This window comes from Brassica napus, chromosome C5 (genome assembly GCF_020379485.1).
Source record: "Brassica napus cultivar Da-Ae chromosome C5, Da-Ae, whole genome shotgun sequence".
Classification (NCBI taxonomy): domain Eukaryota; kingdom Viridiplantae; phylum Streptophyta; class Magnoliopsida; order Brassicales; family Brassicaceae; genus Brassica; species Brassica napus.
Window position 1 is genome coordinate 36,710,048 of NC_063448.1, and position 21,505 is coordinate 36,731,552.

At 33.9% G+C, this 21,505-nt stretch overlaps 1 protein-coding gene and 1 long non-coding RNA gene across 2 annotated transcripts; one reads left to right on the forward strand and one right to left on the reverse strand.

The window, feature by feature from the left end:
• Positions 1-14,924: 14,924 nt before the first annotated feature.
• LOC125587721 (uncharacterized protein At3g43530-like) lies at positions 14,925-18,117 on the reverse strand. The gene is made up of 3 exons (XM_048758746.1): positions 17,623-18,117; positions 16,540-17,487; positions 14,925-16,471 (listed from the first exon to the last, which is right to left on the reverse strand). The coding sequence occupies exons 2-3, from the start codon at positions 16,618-16,620 to the stop codon at positions 15,431-15,433; spliced, it is 1,122 nt and encodes a 373-aa protein (XP_048614703.1). The 5' UTR covers positions 16,621-17,487; positions 17,623-18,117; the 3' UTR covers positions 14,925-15,430.
• Positions 18,118-19,114: 997 nt separating this feature from the next.
• Positions 19,115-20,654, forward strand: LOC106433440. The gene is made up of 4 exons (XR_007324018.1): positions 19,115-19,346; positions 19,414-19,685; positions 19,883-20,177; positions 20,265-20,654. It is a non-coding gene; the product is annotated as an uncharacterized LOC106433440 (long non-coding RNA).
• Positions 20,655-21,505: the final 851 nt, after the last annotated feature.

Genomic DNA, 21,505 nt, shown 5'->3' on the forward strand with positions numbered 1-21,505 from the left:
ATATTTTTTATTTACGTAATATCTATATTTTATATTTTAAAATAGATATTTAAATCTTAATGTACTTTTTTCATTTTTTTAAATTGTGTATTTACTTATATTATAAATTTTACATTTTAAGGTAGATGTTTAATGCTTAATGAACTTTTTTCATTTTTTTAAGAAAATTGTGTATTTACTTATTATTATAAATATAATTCATATATTATATATTTAAATTATTTACTTATTATTTATTTTCCTGTATATGTATTTTCCTTTCTTGTACTTTTTATTTATTTAATATCTCTATTTTACATTTTAAGATAGATGTTTAAATCTTAATGTACATTTTCCATTTTATTTAAATTGTATATTTCCATTTGTTATACTTTCTATTTACGTAATATCTATATTTTAAATTTTAAGATATATTTTTAAATATTAATGTAATTTTCCATTTTTAAATTGCGAATTTACTTATATCATATATTTACTTATTATTTATTTTTCTTTATATTGTGTATTTCTATTTCTTATACTTTCTATTTACTAATAATTTTATATTTTAAGATAGATTTACATTTTAAGATAGATGTTTAAATACTAATGTACTTTTTCCATTTTATTAAATTGTGTATTTCCTTTTCTTATACTTTCTATTTCCGTAATATCTATATTTTACATTTTAGGATAGATGTTTAAATATTAATATACTTTTTCCATTGTTTTTAAGTTGTGTATTTATTTTTCTTATACTTTATATTTACTTAATATCTATATTTTACATTTTAAAATAGATGTTTAATATTTAATGTACTCTTTCCATATTTTAAAAATTGTGCATTTACTGTATATATAATTCAAATATTTATATATTTATAATATTTACTTATTATTTATTTTTCTATATAATGAGTGTTTATCTTTCTTATACTTTATATTTAGTTAATATCTATATTTTATATTTTAAGATAGATGTTTAAATTTTAATGTTTTTTTCCATTTTTAATGTAAAACGGCAATGTTTAATAGAAGAACTTGGACAAATAGTTATATTTATGTTTTTTTTTTTTTTTTTATAAAATGGTAATGTTACATTATGGAGATAAACCATTTTTTTTAGTGAAAAATGGTAATCTCACATATGTTTAATTTAGTTTTTCCATTTTTTTATGTTGTATGTTTACATATTATTTTTATTTTTAAATGTAAAATGGTAATCTTACATATGTTTAATGTAGTATTTCCATTTTTTATGTTGTATGTTTACATATTATTTATTATTTTTGAAATTATATATAATGTTTTTTTTTACAAAATAGTAATATTACATTATGGAGATAAGCCGTCTTTTTTTTAGTGAAAAATGTAATCTTACATATGTTTAATGTAGTATTTCCATTTTTTATGTTGTATGTTTACATATATTTATTATTTTCGAAATTATATATATTTTTTTTTGTTTTTCTTTTTATAAAACGGTAATGTTACATTATGGAGATAAGCCGTCTTTTTTTTTAAGTGAAAAATGGTAATTTTACATATGTTTAATGTAGTTTTTCCGTTTTTATGCTGTATGTTTACATATTATTTATAGTTTTCGAAAATTAGTAATATTAAAATGTAAAACTATATTTAATGCCACGTGTCATTTTTCGGGAGAAGTTTTTTTTGCTGATGTGGACGCTCTATGGAGCCTCAAAATGTCCCGTTGTATGTTTACATATTATTTATTATTTTCAAAGAGCCTCAAAAGGTCCCGTTGTATGTTTACGTTTACATATTATTTATTATTTTCGAAATTATATATAATGTTTTTTTTTACAAAATAGTAATGTTACATTATGGAGATAAGCCGCCTTTTTTTTAGTGAAAAATGGTAATCTTACATATGTTTAATGTAGTATTTTCATTTTTTATGTTGTATGTTTACATATATTTATTATTTTCGAAATTATATATAATTTTTTTTGTTTTTCTTTTTATAAAACGGTAATGTTACATTATGGAGATAAGCCGTCTTTTTTTTAAGTGAAAAAATGGTAATTTTACATATGTTTAATGTAGTTTTTCCGTTTTTTATGCTGTATATTTACATATTATTTATAATTTTCGAAAATTAGTAATATTAAAATGTAAAACTATATTTTATGCCACGTGTCATTTTTCGGGAGAAGTTTTTTTTGCTGATGTGTACACTCTATGGAGCCTCAAAAGATCAATTTTATTAGTATTCCGTTTTTTATGCTGTATGTTTACATATTATTTATAATTTTCGAAAATTAGTAATATTAAAATGTAAAACTGTATTTTATGCCACGTGTCATTTTTCGGGAGAAGTTTTTTTTTGCTGATGTGGACGCTCTATGGAGCCTCAAAAGGTCCCTTTTATTAGTATAGATTTTGATATCCATATATATATAGTTTTATGTTTAAATTTTGTTAAGTATTTTGAAAAACTATAAATAACAATAAATTAACGACAAATTTTTCTGTGGCTAGAGTTTTACAGCTACAGATAGCAACAAAAATATGCACTATATTTTAAACCAAAATTTTGTAGATATCATGTAGATTTTTGTGGCTAATTAGCTACAAACTACATTTGTGTTTTTTTTTGAAGAAAATAAGCCACAAGTCTTCTTTATCCATTTACCCAACAAAGAATAACCATTTCTGTGGTGGTTGCTTTACATTGGTTTTCACTGAATCTGAGGTAATTAGGAGTGATGAGAAAACCATTATGTTTAATTTTGTGGTTATCTCATTTCTTTGAACATGTTCATTTTCTGATTATTTAAGGTTGTATATATATATATATTTTTTTTAATTATACAGGAGTATCCTGACCCCAGTGAAGTGGATCCAGACTAGCCACGTGTCAGCCTACATTATCGGCCCACGTGTTGGTTCCATGTCCCTGGCGATGCCGAAATTTTAATTCCCCAGTGGGCGGGACTCGAATCTAGGTAGCTTCGCCGTATTGGGCTTCAGAGAACATGTAACCTCCAGATATCTATCGTCCCTATTAGGTAACAGATTGTGTTTGCTTTGTCGAGCAGATTTCTTAAGCATGTTTGTTCAAGCAGATTGATTAGTATTTCTTCAAAACTCTTAGGTGGATTCTTTATCTGAATCTGGTACAAATCTAGTGATGATGAGGAATATGAAAATGAGTAGAAATTGGTGATTGCGCTTGATTACGAGCTAAGCTCTCGCTGATTTGCACTTGATGGTGCAGTGATAAGGGATCTGAAACAATACATATATATAATTGGTGGCTGCGCTTCAGTAGGAGCTAAGCTCTCCCTGATTTGCACTTTGAAGCAGTGAAAACTTTTTTACTCCATATAATTATTTTGCTAAATAAAAAACTTTTTTATTCACTTAATTTAGCCAAACACATAGAAAGTGTCATTTTCATTAGTTTATAAAATCAGTTACGTATGAACATTGGCTATCCATTTAGGTACAGATTGTTCTTTTCGGGTATCGTTTTTTTTTTTTGAAATTAGGCTCCGCTTGAATATTATAAATTTATGTGTGAATTTTGAATTGGGTGCTTCTGGGAATGGATGAGTTCGGTTCTGATGTATAGGAACCTAAAAATATCTAAATAACAAATGTATTTGATACGGGTTCAGATATTTGTACTAAAAATAACCATATTATCCATTCGGTCCAGGTCTTTTGAATACAATTAGTTATATATTACGACTCATCTAAAAAAATATATAACATTAATTATGAAAAACAAATATCAATATATAAAAATATAAGAACCAATAACCGTGCGGGTGCGCGGATCAATCTCTAGTCTCTCTTATTAAAGTAGTACTACTTTTAAGAAGTGTTTGTAAACATGGATAGCAGTAAAAAAAAAATATAATATTGTTTGGAAAAATGGATAGTAGTATATTAAGAAAAGAAAAAAGTAATAGGCTTATGTTATTAAGAAAAATTGGAAGTTCATTATATTATGAGAACTATATATCTCGCCCAACCGTAAAATATACGAAAATTGTCCACTCTAATTAACTAAAAACATATTTTGTCTAAAATAATCATAAAATAAAATTTAAACTTTATATACATATTTCAAATGAAAATATTAATTTAAAATTGATTTATATCAAAATTTATTCAAAAATATACATATATTCAAAAATTGATTTTTTACTAAAATATTTTCCAATAACCATTATAAAAAATATTTTAAATATATATAAGATAATTACAATATAAAGCTCAATTTTAAACACCAACTTAAATTATGGTTTTATATTTCATATTAAGTTTTAAAATTATAATATACATATTAAGTTTCAAAATTATAATATATAAGATTATTTATATGATGGTACGTATAAAATACTATTAATTATATGATTACTTATATGATGGTACATATAAACTACATTAATTATATGATGACACATATATGATATATAATAGTGACACAAAAAATAAATAGCAAAATATTTTTGGAAAAATAATATATGGAATATTATGTTATACTTGAAAAAAATAACATTTAATAGAAAATATATAACACTGTCTACTTACAACAAATATATATGTGTATATAAAAGATAAAGTAAACATTCATGCGGGTGCGCGGATCAAAATCTAGTCTCATATATATTAAAAAAAAACATTACAACATTTAAAGTAGTCATGTATCATCACCACAATGAGTCTTACAATCCTTAGAGAATTAGGCTGGTTCATCTAAATATATAATAAGTTTTTTATTAAACTAACCATAAATTCATTATTAATATTTTTCATTCTTTTCTTAAATAAAAATTACGGAATTGCCTAATGTGGCTAAAGTATATATATGAAAATTAATGATTTTGAATAGTAAATATTTGATAAAAATTAGTTTATTCTCTATCATATTTTTAATTTTTAATTAATAAAATAAATTAAACAACTATATTAACCATATGATAAAAATTTAGATTTTTCTGTATATGTTATATTTTGATTTTTTTAAACGAATATAAATTACTAAAACTGTTAAAAGTCTCACATTCAAATTTTTGTGATCCATGGTTTAAATTATTTTGTTATAATAAAATACAAATTATTACAAAATCATATAAGTAAAAAATCTCATTTAATAAATATTAAGTGTAAAATATATATATATATATATATATATATACTAAATTAAGCTATATACCATATAAAATATAGAAATATTTTAATTTTAAAATTTGTTTTGAAAAAATATTTTTGGTAAAAGGTATTGAACAAATATTGACAACTTAATATTTAAATTTTAAACTTAGCCTTGAACTTTTTAAAAATTAATTAATTAGTAAAACTATAATCACACAATGAAAATTTTGTTATTAGTGATTTAAAGTATTTGTTATAAAAATATGGAAATGATAAAAAAAATCATATGAGTAGAAAGCATCATTTAATATATATATCAATACTAAAAATATACACTATATATATATATATATTAATGTCATTTAAATTTAATTATATACCATATAAAATAGAAAAGTGATCGTTTGGATTAATGAAATTTATTTATGTGTTCACATCAATTTAATTATATATGTAATAGTTACTGACTTCTTAATAATTCAATATATATTTATTATTTTATAAATATGTAAAAGAACATATAATACGTAAAAATAGTATATATATAATGTTCGTTCCGCGCGGCTCTTAACCTAGTATACATTACAACACAAAATCAGTAAATAACAGAAACACTGTGCTTAATTAGATCCTCGATCACAATGTTGGCGGAAAGCTCGGTCTGGTAAGGAATGTCCAGGTATCTGAAGGTAGAATGTTGATTGAAATGGAAAGCTGTAAACCATTGAAATTATCTCGTAAACTCCAGTCTAAAGATGGTGAGGAAGTTACGATCCAGATCAAGTACAAAAAACGTTTTAATATTTTTCCTACTGTGGATTGTTATCTCATGAGCTGATATTTTACGAGAAGAGGGTTTCGGATATAAAGGCTGAGAAGCAAAGAGAAGGCAACGGATGTTTTATCTAAAGTCCAGTTGCCTATGCCAAAGCTTTCATGGCCCTTTCCCATCAATGAGCGTAACCAAAGGACTTTGGACAAGGAAAAAACTAATGCAAAGGATCGGTACAGCTATGATCGAACATCACAGCCTCTCAGGTTCATCGTACAGCATTTTCTTCAGCTATGATCGAACATCACAGCCTCTCAGGTTCATCGTACAGCATCGTACATCTCCCTTTCTGTACGCAGAGATGGGAGAAATATGGTCTGGAATCAAAACAAAGAGGTCAGCAGAGGAGCTCGTAGTGCTCGTCAGCCAAATTCGGTCTGGAAGGAGATGGTCAAACATATACCTACGAATGGAGACAGGAAGAAGTATCATGCTGAATAATTCATGAAGATATTACTCATGCTTCAGAGCAGGAGAGCAGGATACCGCCCTTCAAATTCCTGCATAGAAAAATCTCAGCTCCATCCCTGCCTACAGATAAAATGGTAAATTTTTACTAAAAGAGATTCTTCCATATTTCCGAATATGGAAGTTTCTAACCTAACTGCTGACTGCGAACAGTGTATATAAGGGGACCCAGACCCTAGAACAAGGGATCAACTATTCAATAAAAAAATATTATGGCTAAGCGGCTAAAACTAGAGTTGATAGACCAAACATTAGAGCTCCAGCTCTAAATATCAATAAAACATTACCTTTGATCTCTTTTTATGCTTGTTATATGCTTACTTTACGTTTTCGTAGTGCCAACAAAGTTTCTGCACAAATTTACCCTAATATTTTGGTGTTAAAAGGAGGAGGGGGATAATCTAGACTACGTGACAATGATGGAAAGTGAGCATAATGAACAGCCGCTGACTACTCTGGTCAAAATCGAGTTTTGGGCTCAGATTGCAGCCTTATAAAGTCAATTCAGCGAGTTACACACAGCGAGGGAAAACAACACCTCTACAAATAATCATGAACTTTTCTTGGAGGTTTAAGTCTTGAAAAACACGATGAACGAGCACTCCAAGTTCTTGAAGCAAAGCGTGAAAAAACATTCACAGCTCAATGCTGCAAACTCAGTTCTTCGAAAACAAAACTCATCTCTCAACACAATGAGCAAGAAACGATCCCGGTTCCGAATCCGCGTTTGACCAATGCAACCCTTGTAAAGTCTGACTAAGGGAGGCAATGCCACCTGACGGGATCCACCACTAAATGGATAATCGACTGATGGGGCCAATACTACGATCAAGCAACCATGCATAAGACGACGACTTGGATTCTGATACCGATAAAGAGATCCAGGAAGCTGCCGCAGCGAAAAAATCCGCAACAACGGCCTACCTCGAGCAGGTTTTCTTGGAGAAGACCTACTCACATAGTAGTAGACCAAAGGTATGGTCTCCTCGTTTATATCAACAACTAGAGCAGGAGAAAACACTATGACATATTGTCTTCACATTCTTATTATTCCGTACAACTGAGCATGAATTATTGCACAAATTTATCCTAACGGATTGTTAAAGTTTTTTATATAGAATTTTATTTTGTTGGTTGTTCTATTCTTGTTTGGTTTTTCTAAATACGTCAAGTTTGAGTAATAAAAATGACTTTTTAACGATGAAAGAAAAGACAGTAGATAACATATTTTAGAAGTTTCTGTTATTGTTCGTCAAAATCATCTACTCTATTAATTTAGGGTCCTAAAATTTATCTACCATTTACAAGTTCTCATTTATTTTTGGACTACCTTTAGAATAACACGTTTTTGGACATGTAAATGTGTTTGGTTCCTTGAATATATCAACTTAACTTACAACTTAATTTAAACCAACATAGAAATACACATTACTTCGGTTATCTTTAATACCAACTTCCATACCAAGCCACAATAGACAAGTTATAACTTCATACATAGACAAAACCAACGTTAAAAATTATTTTAATTTGGTTACCACACTCTGCACCTGCAATACCAACACATTCCAGTTTTTACCCTACACTTTCAGCGTTCCTTAAAATTGCATGACCTATTTGCTGAATTCTGTACAATAAACCATTCCATGCAGTTATATATCAATATGATTGAAGAATTTCATATTCAAATAAATTTAATTTTATTTCATTTCAATATTCATGCAACCTCAATACATCAATAATGTCGACTGTAACTATAGTTGTTCTTGAATCATATAAACTATTAAATAAAAATACAGGATATAATGCACATATAAATTACCTATTTTGTAAATTAGATAACCGGAATATTCTAACCATTAGGATTAAACATTAGATCAAATCTACACAAACTTTTCAATATTTATTTGTATATATCTTCTTAGATTTACAACTTAAATCTGTTAACTACTCTATTATTCTATCCCTGATATTCCGATTTAGGTATTTAACAAATTCCTTGCTATATTTTAAATTTTCATATCTTAACTAACTACAACTGACTTACGATTAGATTAGTCGATGCAAAAAGAAAAAGGATATACCTAGCGATCCTAAAAATCTTATGCTACACTATAAATAAACCTTCAGCCCCGTAATACAATTCACACCTCGAAAAACATCAAACACTCAAATGGCAATGGTATCGACTAATGGTAATCTACCTCAATTGTAACCATTTTAAAATGAAGCAATTGCATTACATGCGAAATTATTACGATTAAGACGTAAAATAATTGATATGAATTATTATAGTAAATATTAGGAAGAATAGTAAAGGAAAATGTAATAAAACATTTAAAACATTGTAATAAATGATGCCAAATTAATTAAAAAATAAAATAAATAAAATGGTTACAATTACTTTAAAAAAAATCATAACCTATATTTTTTAACTGAAATCAAAAACCATAACCGAACTAGAACCAAACCAAAAATTAAAAAAAAACGTAGTTCCGCGCTTTTAAGCGTGGGTACTATCCTAGTTCACATTAAGCTAAAAGAATATTATAGAACTACCGAATATATGAACTAGCAAATATTTATTTATATATATGGGCAAAGAATATATAAAGACAAGAGAACCGAAACAACAAAAAAATAAAGGAACAAAATAAAATTTCAGAAATCTTAATGGTTCTTGTCAATATGCATATATAATACTGTTAATTCAATTTCGTTATATTATCTTCATGTGAGTGGGGTAATTAGTCGTTGAACAGATTTTGTAGCCCATTTATATATATAAAGAAAAAACCATCTCTTTGCTCAAAGTCACTAAAGATTCAGACTGTTTCCCCTTTTCATTTTTATTTTATTTTGCTGAAAGCATAATTTGCTTTAAGAGACATTCGATTTAACAATGCAAATTCCACTTTCAACATCCACATATTTTAGTGGCTACACGACGTAATATTAAAATCAAAAAGAAAAACAAAGACAACGACGACGATTAATTCACCTATGGTTAGACAATACATTTCCCCCTATGGCTTTCAAAATAAAAATGTATGGCTCATATATGCGAATAAATTTTGAATGATACATTTTAGCCTATGTTCATCAATTAGAAAACAAGTGAGATCTAAATAGAAAACACGATAAAATTGCATTTGATGAATATTTAATGTTCAACTCGTTTGTTTCGTAGATATCACTGTCTCGCCGGCTTGGCGAAATGTACTCTTCGATTTTTCAATTTTGGGTTGATTAATGAATGTTTATAATTAAAAAAATATGAATATTTAATGTTTAAAATGGAACAGAGAAAGAGAAAGGTTACTGGTGATGAAGCTTAATATTCACCCATAAATTAGGGTTAGGGTTTCGATATCATATATAATAAGATATATGTAAAAATACATCTATTAATGATTTCTTATAAAAGAAGTATATCTGATTGATAAAACAAGTAGAATTCAAGTACGTACACAGGGTATCTAAGACCAAGAACTATTGAAAGTATAGAATTGCTTTAAAAGAACTCTGATCTCTTTTTTCTTGTCCTTGGTCTCTCTTTTTTAGGTTTTCAAGCATGAATCATAACGGCCATGTGATCTCCAGTGAGTATATTGGATTTTAATGATCGTCTTTAATGTTTTGAATCTTTTTCAAAGCAGGTTTGACTGTGTGAGCTCGGCATGACAGTTCTCCAGCTTGGGATGGGTCTGGGCCTGCTATCTTTTTCTGGTTTAAGTGATTTTGGGTCAGACTCTCGAATCGGGTCTGGACTGGGGTGAAACCTGCCTCCAACAATACCCACCCAGGAAGACCGTTGTGTCTGAAGTTAGCATCTAGCTCGGGTGTAGGTTCTGAGATGTATAGTATGCTCGAGATTGTTGCTTCTGTAGGAGATCTAGAATCCGGTTCGAGATTCTGATTTTCTTGCATTAACTACTGATTTGATTGGTGTAAATCAACAGTCCAACTTTCTGTACAGACGCATATCCTCGGCTCGTTCGCCTCCCCTCCAACTGGCCGTCGCCTCTCCTCCACCGTCTACGCAATCTCCCCTCCGCGAGTCACCACCAACCGGTCCCCTGCAGATTTGAAATTCACGCAAGCTTGGAGTTGGTTGGGCTTGGCCCATTTTTGGATTCCAAAAAGCTCATCACCTCTTCGGCTCTTTAACACAGTAGGGCCCAAACAGAATGACTCACCTAGTCATTGCCTCTATGGTGTACACCAGCTCCTCCGCAGGACCTTAACTCCATATACTCCATACCCTCCTAAACTCAAGCTTATTATCCCAACCCTATTCATCCCACTCCTTTATTGTTGCACTCCCTAAACTAGCCTTTGTCCATTTATTCCTCAATTAAAAAACAACCACAATTCAACTACCTACATGGCCCACATCCTAACCTTAACCAATCAAAATTCTTTGGTCCACATGTTCTTCTTCTTCCTCGTACTCTCTCCTCCTCTTCATCCTCCATTGGTGATTTTGGAAGCTCCTAAAGAAGGTAATTATTGTTCATTTTAGGTGATTTTTTTTGTAAAATGTCATGTATATCATGGAGATATTCATTCTGATGATAATTACAAAGTTTAAAAACGAATTTAAAAACTGTGGTAAGAGATTATAAGTATAATTTACGTCCGTTTTTGATGATTAGTTTGTGGAAGAACAAGTTCTGGGTATTACTAGGAGAACTACGCATTACTAAGGCAAAATAGTTTTACTAGAATTTACTTGAATTACTAGAGTTACTGGAATTACTCTAATAATGATAATACTAATGGTATTCTATTTTATCTCAGGAAAATGCAAAATCCGCAGTGCACATTTATTTGTTTTGATTATGGGGGATATTATATTAAAGATGGGGCTGAAATAAAATGGATTTCAGGAGATGGTGAAGGAGAAGATGAAATTCACACGATTTTGTTTAGGAAGTCAATGGAGGAGATCACTTACTCTGGTTTGGTTGAGTGTATTTGCAGAAAGATAAAGGTAGATGAATCTAAGGTGAAAGTGAAGATTAGTTACTTTCCAATGGTATTGTATTCGTACAAGCCATCATACATCCGGAATGATGACGAAATCTTTGGTTATCTACTGCAAGTAAACCATGAGAAGTGTAGAAGTGTTCTACATGTGGAGTTCATCAATGAAGAAGTGAAATTTTCAGAAGAGGATGATGAAATTGATGGCTACATCGGTCTATCTGATAGAGAGGCTATAGAGGCTGGTGATGAGGATGGTACTGAGAATGATGAAACTGATGCCTATGTTGGTATATCTGATAGAGAGACTATAGAGGCTGGCGATGAAGATGGTAATGGTGGTGTGCTCACTTTTGACGAAGACATTGAGATGCATGATGATGTCAATCAGACACAGGATGATGGTATGGATTTGGTTATAGGTCAAGAATTTTTAACCAAGGAGGCAGCAAAAGTTCTTATTCAAACCGCGTCATATCAAAATTGTTTTGAGTTTGATATAATTAAGTCGGATACTAAGAGATTTGTGGTTAAATGCCGAGGAGCCAAAGATGGGTGCAAGTGGTTTGTGCGAGTTGCAATGGTGAAGAATTCAGATATTTGGTCGGTTAGAAGTTATTTCAAGCAGCATACATGTTTTGTCGTTACAAGAGAGGTTGGTGATGAAGATGGTACTGAGAATGATGCAAATGATAATGACGTTTTTGGTGGTGTGCTCACTTATCACCAAGACATTGAGATGCATGAGAATGGCAACGGAAAAGATGGCAATGAGTTTGAAGATACAGAAGTAAGACCAACAGCTAACTATGAGCCATGGGATGATGGTGTGGATATGGTTCTAGGTCAAGAATTTACCACCAAGGAGGCAGCAAAAGTTCATATTCAGAAAGCTTCACATCAGAAATGTTTTGAGTTTGATATAAAGAAGTCGGATACTAAGAGATTTGTGATTAAATGTCGAGGAGCCAAAGAAGGTTGCAAGTGGTTTGTGCGAGTTGCAAAGTTAGAGAATTCAGATCTCTGGACGGTTAGAAGTTATATCAAGAAGCATACATGTTCTATTGTTACTACTAGAACACTGCGTGATAGAAGGAAAGGCACAAAACAAATCGTTGCATCTGTTTTGGCTCAAGATTATCCTGGTACATTTGACACACCAGTTCCCAAAGTTCTGATCGATTTGGTTCATCGCAAAGTTGATGTGAAAGTATCATACACCGCCGCATGGAGAGGAAAAAGAGAAGCTGCTAATGAAGTGCGAGGGAGTCCAGAAGAGAGTTTTACTTTACTACACTGTTATATGCACATGCTGGAACAAACCAATATTGCCACAAGAACACTTGTAGAAGTGGATGAGCACCAAAGATTTAATTATCTGTTTTTTGCACTTGGAGCTAGCGTAGAAGGGTTCCGTGCAATGAGGAAAGTCCTCATTGTGGATGCAACACACCTCAAGAATGTTTATGGTGGAGTTCTCTTTGTTGCGACAGCTCAAGATCCCGATCATCACCACTACCCAATTGCATTTGGTGTAGCAGATGGTGAGAATGATCAAAGCTGGATATGGTTTATGGAACAGTTGAAATTAGCGATAACTGATGTCCCCGGATTGGTGTTTCTTTCAGATAGAAACAGAAGCTTAATCAAGGCAGTACGTCTAGTGTTCCCTGAGGCCGAACATGGGTATTGTATATGGCATTTATCTCAGAATGTTAAAGGCCACGTCCATAACAACAAAGATACTTGTGCGTTCAAGTTTAGAGAATGTGCACATGCTTATACAGTGGCTGAGTTCCAGTACCTTTATCATGCTTTTCGCAGGAAGTATCCAAGTGCAGCGGCGTATCTTGACAAAAGTGTTGAAGAGAAGAAATGGGCTAGATGTTACTTTAAAGGAGATAGATACAATGTCGACACCACCAATTCAGTAGAATCTTTTAATGGTGTTATTAGGGGAGCGAGAATGTACACCTTACTGCCAATGTTTGATGTAATCATTGCAAAAATGGCTGAATGGTTTAACAAGTATAGGAAGAAGGTAGCTGAAGTACCATACAACCTGAAGCTTGTGCCTATTGTGGAAGAGGAAATGTCTAAAAGATGTGTTGAAGGAGGGTTTCTCACAGTTAAAGAGTTAAACAGCTTCCATCTTGAGTACAGTGTGCAAGGTGCTGACGGCAAGGTTTATACCGTTGATATGGCTATGTACACTTGTAGCTGTGAGCAATTTGATAAAGACAAATACCCATGTGTGCATGCAGTCGCGGCTGCCACATTCATGACACATAAAGCAGGAAAGGAACTCCATCTATCTGAGTATTGTTCTAAGTACTATTTGGTAGAGCAATGGGCTTTGGCTTATCACAGGACAATATATACTGTTCCTCATATGTCTGATTGGGTTATACCAGAAGAAGTTAGAGCAAAGAAAATACTTCCTCCGGATTTTGAAGTCAAGAAAGGAAAACCACAACAAACAAGGTTTCCATCAGTAGGAGAATCTCGTGGAAGAGGAAAAAGAGGCAAAGGGAGTGGTAGAGGGAGTGGCAGAGGCACGGGCAGAGCCAGAGGAGAAGGTCTTGCAGCATATTTTGAATGTGGAAGTGGTTCGGGTTCAGGTGTTTGATTGTTGAAATTTATTATTGTCTTATTTGGACTACTAGGATGTACTGGTATTATTATGTGTTATTTGGACTACTAGGATGTACTGGTATTATTATGTGTTATTTGAACTACTGAGAATTAATGGTGTTATTATGTGTTATTTGGACTACTGAGAATTACTTGTATTATTATGTGTTATTTGGACTACTGAGAATTACTTGTATTATTATGTGTTATTTGAACTACTGAGAATTACTGGTGTTATTATGTGTTATTTGGACTACTGAGAATTACTTGTATTATTATGTGTTATTTAAACCATTATATATAGTCCATGTATATGAGAACTACGTAGATTCAGACTATTTTCGATGATTATTTTCAATGCATAGACCGTGTATATGATAACTACGTAGATTCAAACTATTTTTGATGCTTGTTTTCAATAGTTTAAGAAAAGCTTATCAGTTTCTCAGAAAACTTCCTTAACTTTCAATGTTAGTGTGTGAATGGTTCAAGTAGAGTAAGGAGCATCAAACAAAGTACGTCTTTCTGGTAAATTATTTATGTAAATGTCCATCTTAATGATAGTTATGGCGTAAAATCATTGGTTTTACTACGAAATCTTCCATTGTGTGATAGTTTAACTAGATAAACGTCAAAATTGCCAAAGTATTACTATTTGGATAGTAGTATTACTGATACCTTGAAGATTACCGTGTATTACTAAGTGTTAAAATAATACTAAATATAAATATGGCGGCTGCACGTTTTACATGTGTTTACTTTTTTAAATATTAAATATTTTGGCATTTTACATGTGTTTTCCGTTTTTGCTATTTTTTGGCATTTTACATGTTTACATATTTTGGTTTGGTCTCAATAATCCCCCATTAAATCCAGTTATCCAACTAATTCATTTTTGGCCATAGTAACATCTGTAAATATAGTTTTCCAAACCTGTCTTTTGCAACATACCAACATTCAAAAGCATTATAAGTTTTAAACATCCAAACATAAAGCATTCTCCTACCAAGTTTTAAACATCCAAAATACTTAAATTAACATCTTAAATACATAAGGCTTCTCCTAGGCTAAGCCTTTGTTTTAGGCTTCTTCCCCCTCGTGAAAGGAGTCTGCACCCACTGTGATGGTTCACACTTCCTCTTCCCTCTTCCCTTAGATGCATGTGGTGTGCAATCACTCTTCTTTGGTGCAGCATCAGCAATACTCCTCCTTGGTCTGCCCCTCCTCTTAGGAGTCGGTTTGCCAGACGTCATTGTCTTCTCCTTGCATCTATGCCTGATCCTAGGCCTCGTAGCTTCCTTGGTCCCATCCATCCTCTCCACAACTTTCTCACTAGTTTTTTCCTCTGCCTCCACAACTGTCTCACTAGTTTTTTCCTCTGCCTCCACAGCTTTCTCACTAGTTTTTTTCCTCTGCCTCCACAACTTCCTCACTAGTTTTTTTCTCTAACTCCACAGCTTTCTCAATAGCTTTTTCCTTGGCTTCCACCACCACTACTCTCCTCACAGCCATTGCCTTAGTCCTACCACCTGATGGTGGTGTTGGAGTTTTATCTGCCTCAACCCGAGGCTCATTGATCGGAGACTCAAAACGAGGCACATTGATCGGAGACTCAAAACGAGGCTCACTGTTTGGAGACTCAGATGCCTCCACTTTCTCATCATCCTCACTATTCTCAATGCTTTCCTCATTGGTTGCAGCCTCTTTCCTTTCGTCATTTGCTTGATCCTCTTCAGCCTCAGCTGCCTCTACTTCCCTCCATAGTTCATCAGCCTGTACTCTACATCTCTCCTTCAGTTCGTTCAACTCTCGCTCACTATCATTTTCCTCATCAGTCTCGCTGTTTTCCTTATCTTTATCAACCTCTCCACTCTTCTCCTTCTCTTTGCCACTCTTCTCCTTCTCTTCTTCCTCAGCATCATCTTTTTCCTTCCCATCCCACTGTCCAAAATCCGTACCATCGCACTGTCCAAAATCCATGTCTTCACCACGATTCGGCTTCTCACTCACCTTATTCTCGATAGATGTTAGCCTTTTTTCTATTTTTTTAGCCCTGCATCTCAACAGCCGCTGGTTCTTTTCAATTCCACCCAGCCTCAAATCAACAGCCTCCAGCTTTGTCTCCACCGTAAAGTTAAGTCCAACAAATGCTTCTCCCATGAAATCCAAAAGCCTATTTTCCAGACCTTGCAAGCTCGAATCAGAGGATGATGCTTCTGCAAACGTCACCTTTTCTTTGTCCTTCTTTTTTGTAAACACTCGTGCAGCTTGATCTAAATCATACAGCTCTTCCCACCAAATACTCTTCTGCTTCACAGTTAACCAGTGGTTCCAAGTCTCGCTTGGGCTGCCCTGACGGTCATACTCTCGTTCCAAGTCAATGATACGAGCCAACAACATTTCCTCACCAATATTTGGTTCCAACACACTGTGAATAGTCTGAAAAAAAAATAACACTAATTAAATTTTATGTTCTACTAGCTTCTACTATAACTGTAAACATGTACCTTTGTGTCTCCAAGCGCTCGGTATATGTCTTCCAAAGGATAGCCCCTCATACTGGTCTTTGTAAACCGGCTCTTGCACATCCTTGGACAGTCCGCACAAGGATTCTTTTGATAGATTCTAAACTCTTTTCCCAGAGCAGGAATACACTCAAAAGCCAGAATCTATAGAATCCAGTGTCACATACATGTCAGATTTTCAATTATTTAACAACTAAAACTTTTACTAAATTATATGCTTACCTCTAAGGGGACTATGAAACAAGGAAAGGAGACTGCATCTTTTGTCACTTCTCCCTTTAATTGGTTCATCACACGCTTAATCTTCCTTATTGAATCTTCAAATGTTAGACGACCCCAGGGAAATGTTTTGCAAGCATCCAAATCATCCACCATCCTCAATATGAAGGAGTCTAAATTTCCCTCATACCTTGGCTTTCCTCTGATAACAGTACCAAGGAAAAACAAGACAGCCATCTTCAATTTATCTGGACAATCCGGCATAGACAACAGCTTCTGCTTCACATCAGTGATGGTGATCTTCTCTATGTCATGGAAGTAGTAATTCACGAACTCATGACCCCCGATCTTCTTATATTTTCTCGGATACTCAGTGCAGTCTAAGCCAGAGATGAGGGCGTGCTCCCTCATAGAATAGCGGATGGGTACACCATTAACCGCAAACCATGCAACATCATCTTCTGGAGTACAAATGGTGTGCAGGAGTAACATCCACATCCCTTGGAGCTTCAGGTTTGGTTCCTCTGGCATGTGAAAGAAATGTCGAAACTGGGAATGACTCGTGAACCATTCGGCCTGATCCTTCTTAAGCGTCTCCTTGATGACTTTTACTGTCGCGCTCACATAGCACTTGGTTTGTATCTTGCAAATCTTCGTGAACTCACTGCTTTTGAAGTATAACTCAAGGGGTTGCGGTGGTTGCATTTCCTCCTGCAATGAAAATACATACAAGAAGTCTTAGTAATGCTAGTACTTAGTAATGCTAGTAATACAAGAAGTCTATTAGTACTACTAATTACAAGTCATCATTTCTCACTAACAGTAACAATGATACAAAATATATACCTCACTTTCGGACCCCTCCCTTTCGGATTCATCTGAGATTGAGCGCGATTGGTAACTCGGTTCTCTCTCTGGCGTACTCTTCTTACTCCTCTGAAAATACATATATACATGTTAGTAATGCTAGTAATGTTAGTAATGCTAGTAATGCTAGTAATACAAGAAGTCTAGTAATCCTAGTACTACAAGAAGTCTAGTAATGCAGTTACAATGAATACAAAATATATACCTCACTTTCAGACCCCTCCCTTTCGGACTCATCTGTGACTGAGAGCGATATGTGACTCGGTTCTCTCTCTTGCGTACTCTTCTTACTCTTCTTACTCCCCTCAGGAATTACTGGTGTTTTTGCAATTGGGGTCGTTCTCGGCCTAAGAGATAGACGACGCCTTTCATTGGGGACTCCCTTATTCTTTGCCACCTTTTTATTTCCCTTCATAACTTTCCTGTACAAGACATTACAACACTTAATCACTCTAAATGCAAACCGCAAACAACAACACAACATCAATTAACTCCCATTAAAACCAAACATATCTGATTCATATATATTTTATCCATAATTTATAGTCTCGGGTTTAACAAGCATCTTACCAATTCAACTTATTCAGTAAAAAAACATATGAAAATCGCACAATTTCATCTAAAATAGGAGTCTAAAATGAATCCCCAAAATAGTTTCTATCATAACATATTCATAACATAAATCGCACAATTTCACCATGTCTCTCCCAATTTCATACCACAAACTAGCACAATACTTTAGTTTCGTCTATTGATAATTTTTTCCCAATTTTTCCAATTTTTTTTAACCTAAAATACATATCACAGAGAATCAACCACAATAAATCACTTACAAATACGCATGAAGTCAATTCGGAGATGGGCGAACTCGATTATCACAGAGAAAGAAGAAGAAACGAAGAAAATGGAGGAGTCGGGGATTTTAGGGTTTGTCGCCGTTGAAGGCTCCTTTCTATCGCGAAAGAAATGTAGTTTTCCAAAGTTGAAAAAAATAAGGAGAGTTGAAGATACACAAAAACGATGACGTTTAGGTCTACCTGGGTCGGATCTGTCCGGTTTGCTTGGTCTGGGTCGGATCTTCGTGGTTGGATCCAGTAAATACTTCATATCTCTATTATATAACCGTAATTAACCACTTTTTCTATTTAAAAATAAATGAAAAATATAATATATTATAATAAAAGGTCAAAGGGGAATTTTTGTGAGGGGTATGGAGTATATGGAGTTAAAGTCCTCATCCGCATCTCAGATAGCCTAAATTCAGCTTTTCCCGACTTTGCCAATTGCTATCTTTCAGAGCCTGTACCAATGTGTGTAGTCTTACTCCGGCGGTCTTTCCGTATTTCACTGCAAAGTCGAGAGATCGAAGCATTTCCAGAGACAGTTTTCAGTTGTTCTCAAAATCCATTGATTTGTTTCTTCAACGTCGATTTCGACTTCAGCCCGTTCCTTCGAATGCAGGTTCAAGGATTATAAGTGAAGCTTCTCTATGGGTCTCTTCTCTCCTTAGCCATCTCTATCCTTTGTCAACTTCTAGTTATTCTCGCTTTTTATGTTACCGTCGAATTTTTCTCCGGTTGTAATCGTAGATGGCTTTGCATTGTTTCTAAGAATCGTAAACTGGAGTCTCTTTCTCTATCTCTCTCTCTCTCTCTCGAACTCATCGTCTCTTCATCTCCATATCTCCTCCGTCGTGCTTGCCGGTCAGTTTCTCTTCTTAATTATTTCTTAGGGTTTTGATTTATCTTGACTATCTGTTTGTTGGTCAAGGGGTTACGATTTTGTAATGATTTATGGGTAAGAGGAAGCGGAGCACGACAAAGTTTTGCGGCGAATTTACAAAAGAGGAATCTGCTGGCTAATGTTCAAAAGGCCTCTACGGTGGCTTAGAATGCTCATCTAAGAGCTTCATTTGAGCTTCTTCTTCGGTGTAATTGTCGTCTACGGCGTTAGCCAAGGTCTCAGTAAAGGTTTGGGGTCTGTTGACTGATGTTGTAACGGTTTTTGGTTACAGGGGACGACCCCCTATTTCATATTTCCTGGTAAGTTCACTGATCAAGCCTCAAAAGGTTGTTTATTTGGCTCAATAAAACAAAGATGTCATCTTTTTGTCTTTTTTCTATTTGATAGCTCTTTGTTTTCTCTCTTCATAGAGTTTATAGGATACTGCATGTTTTCAGTGACTTTGTTTGTTCATTTAGTTCTAAAGGTTGTAGCTTTAATGGTGTTTGTTGTGTAGGGGAATGATTTTACTCCTTTTGGAGGTGATTTGATGGGAGAGTTGAGGATGCACTTTTGATGTCTCTCATGATGAAGTGCAGTAACAAGAAATAGAGGTTTGCTTTACAGGATAAACCACAAGAACTACTTGAAAAACGGCCGTGTAGTTACGTCTCCTGCGGTCAACATCACGGAGACCGATTGAATAACTGCAGATGGAGATGTGATTGGATATGATTATCTAGTGATAGCTACTGGTCACAACGACCTGTTCCCCAAAACCAGACAAGAAAATCTCTCACAGTACCAAACAGGTAAATTATCTAAACCCTCGTGCTTGCTGGAAAGTCAGGACTCAAAACTAGTTTTATCTTTACTTTACTGATCTTGTCTGGTTGCAGAATATGAGAAGATCAGATCTTCTAAATCAGTTCTGATTGTTGGTGGAGGACCTTCTGGTGTGGAACTAGCTGCAGAAATCTCTGTTCAGCTTCAGACGGAAACAAAACATACCGGACTTCAGGAGGAGAGACTATACACGCAGGTTGTTGTTGGGGGTGGATTTACATCCTTCCTCAAGGCCCATTAGACAATGTACTAGGCCCATTTGGCTAGAAAATCCTAGACATATCTTTTTATAAATAAGGAGCTCCTCCTTATGAGAAAAGTGGATCCTCTCCATTTTACACTAAGAACACATCTTGTAAAGAGTTTATGGATTATTAGATTTACTTTACACTAGTAATCATACTTGTAATACAATCTTTGATCAATAAACTCTTTTATTATCATTTCCCATTTGATTTCATCTAAAGATTTATCCTAAACCTCAAGAATCTAATTCTCATTCTTAGATTCTTTTATTGTATTGATTCAACCAAAACCACCAGCATAAACACCATTTTTGGATCAAACAGTTGGCGCTAGAAGGAGGGGCTAGGAGAACAATCTTGAAAGCATATCAATCTTGGAAAAATCCTAAATCTAGGGTAAAAAAAAAAATCAAAATCAAAATCGACTCTAGATCGGGGAAGACACGAGTCTACAGAAGGGAGGAAGCTTTCTTCGAAACCTTGCTGTTGAGGTCACGAAAGAGCCCAAGATTCTCATGAGCTCGCCGGCTCGTCAAGCTGAGAACTTGTCGTTATGGTCCCATCTCGGCATCTCGCCTCCATGGGTGACGAACTCGTCAATTCGCTTCTCCACCACCACGTCGAGTCCAATCACACGCCAAACTCAACCCGTGTTTGATCCCGGCCTGTAACATCCATGCGATCCACAATGAAACTTGCCAAGAACAGGTCGCACATGAACAATCGCGATCTGCTCCAGGTCATTAAATCTAATGGAGAAGAAACCAGCGGTGGAGAGTGACGGGGTCGCATCCTCAGCTCTTCACGAAGAAGCTGTTCGCGGCGGAGAAGTACGGTGTCGGGGTTGTGATCGGGAAATCTGAAAAGACCATGATCGGCGGCTGTGGAGCTGGATTCGTTGGGTTTAGAAGCATCTAAACCAAAAGACTTCTCCTCTTCTCGTCATGTTGATGAGATGACTTTCGTTGCCGAGAGCAACTCTTAGCTTTGTCGGGAGAAAGTCTTGAGCTTCAGAGACTCTGTTCACAAGAGACCCAAGCGACCTTATC

Excerpts from the sequence above, each read along its gene's own strand:
- LOC125587721 (XM_048758746.1), bottom strand. The coding sequence starts at position 16,620 with ATGTGCAAGAGCCGGTTTACAAAGACCAGTATGAGGGGCTATCCTTTG. Across the intron at positions 16,472-16,539 it reads GAGCGCTTGGAGACACAAAG|ACTATTCACAGTGTGTTGGA; the intron begins GTACATGTTTAC and ends TTTTTTTTTCAG.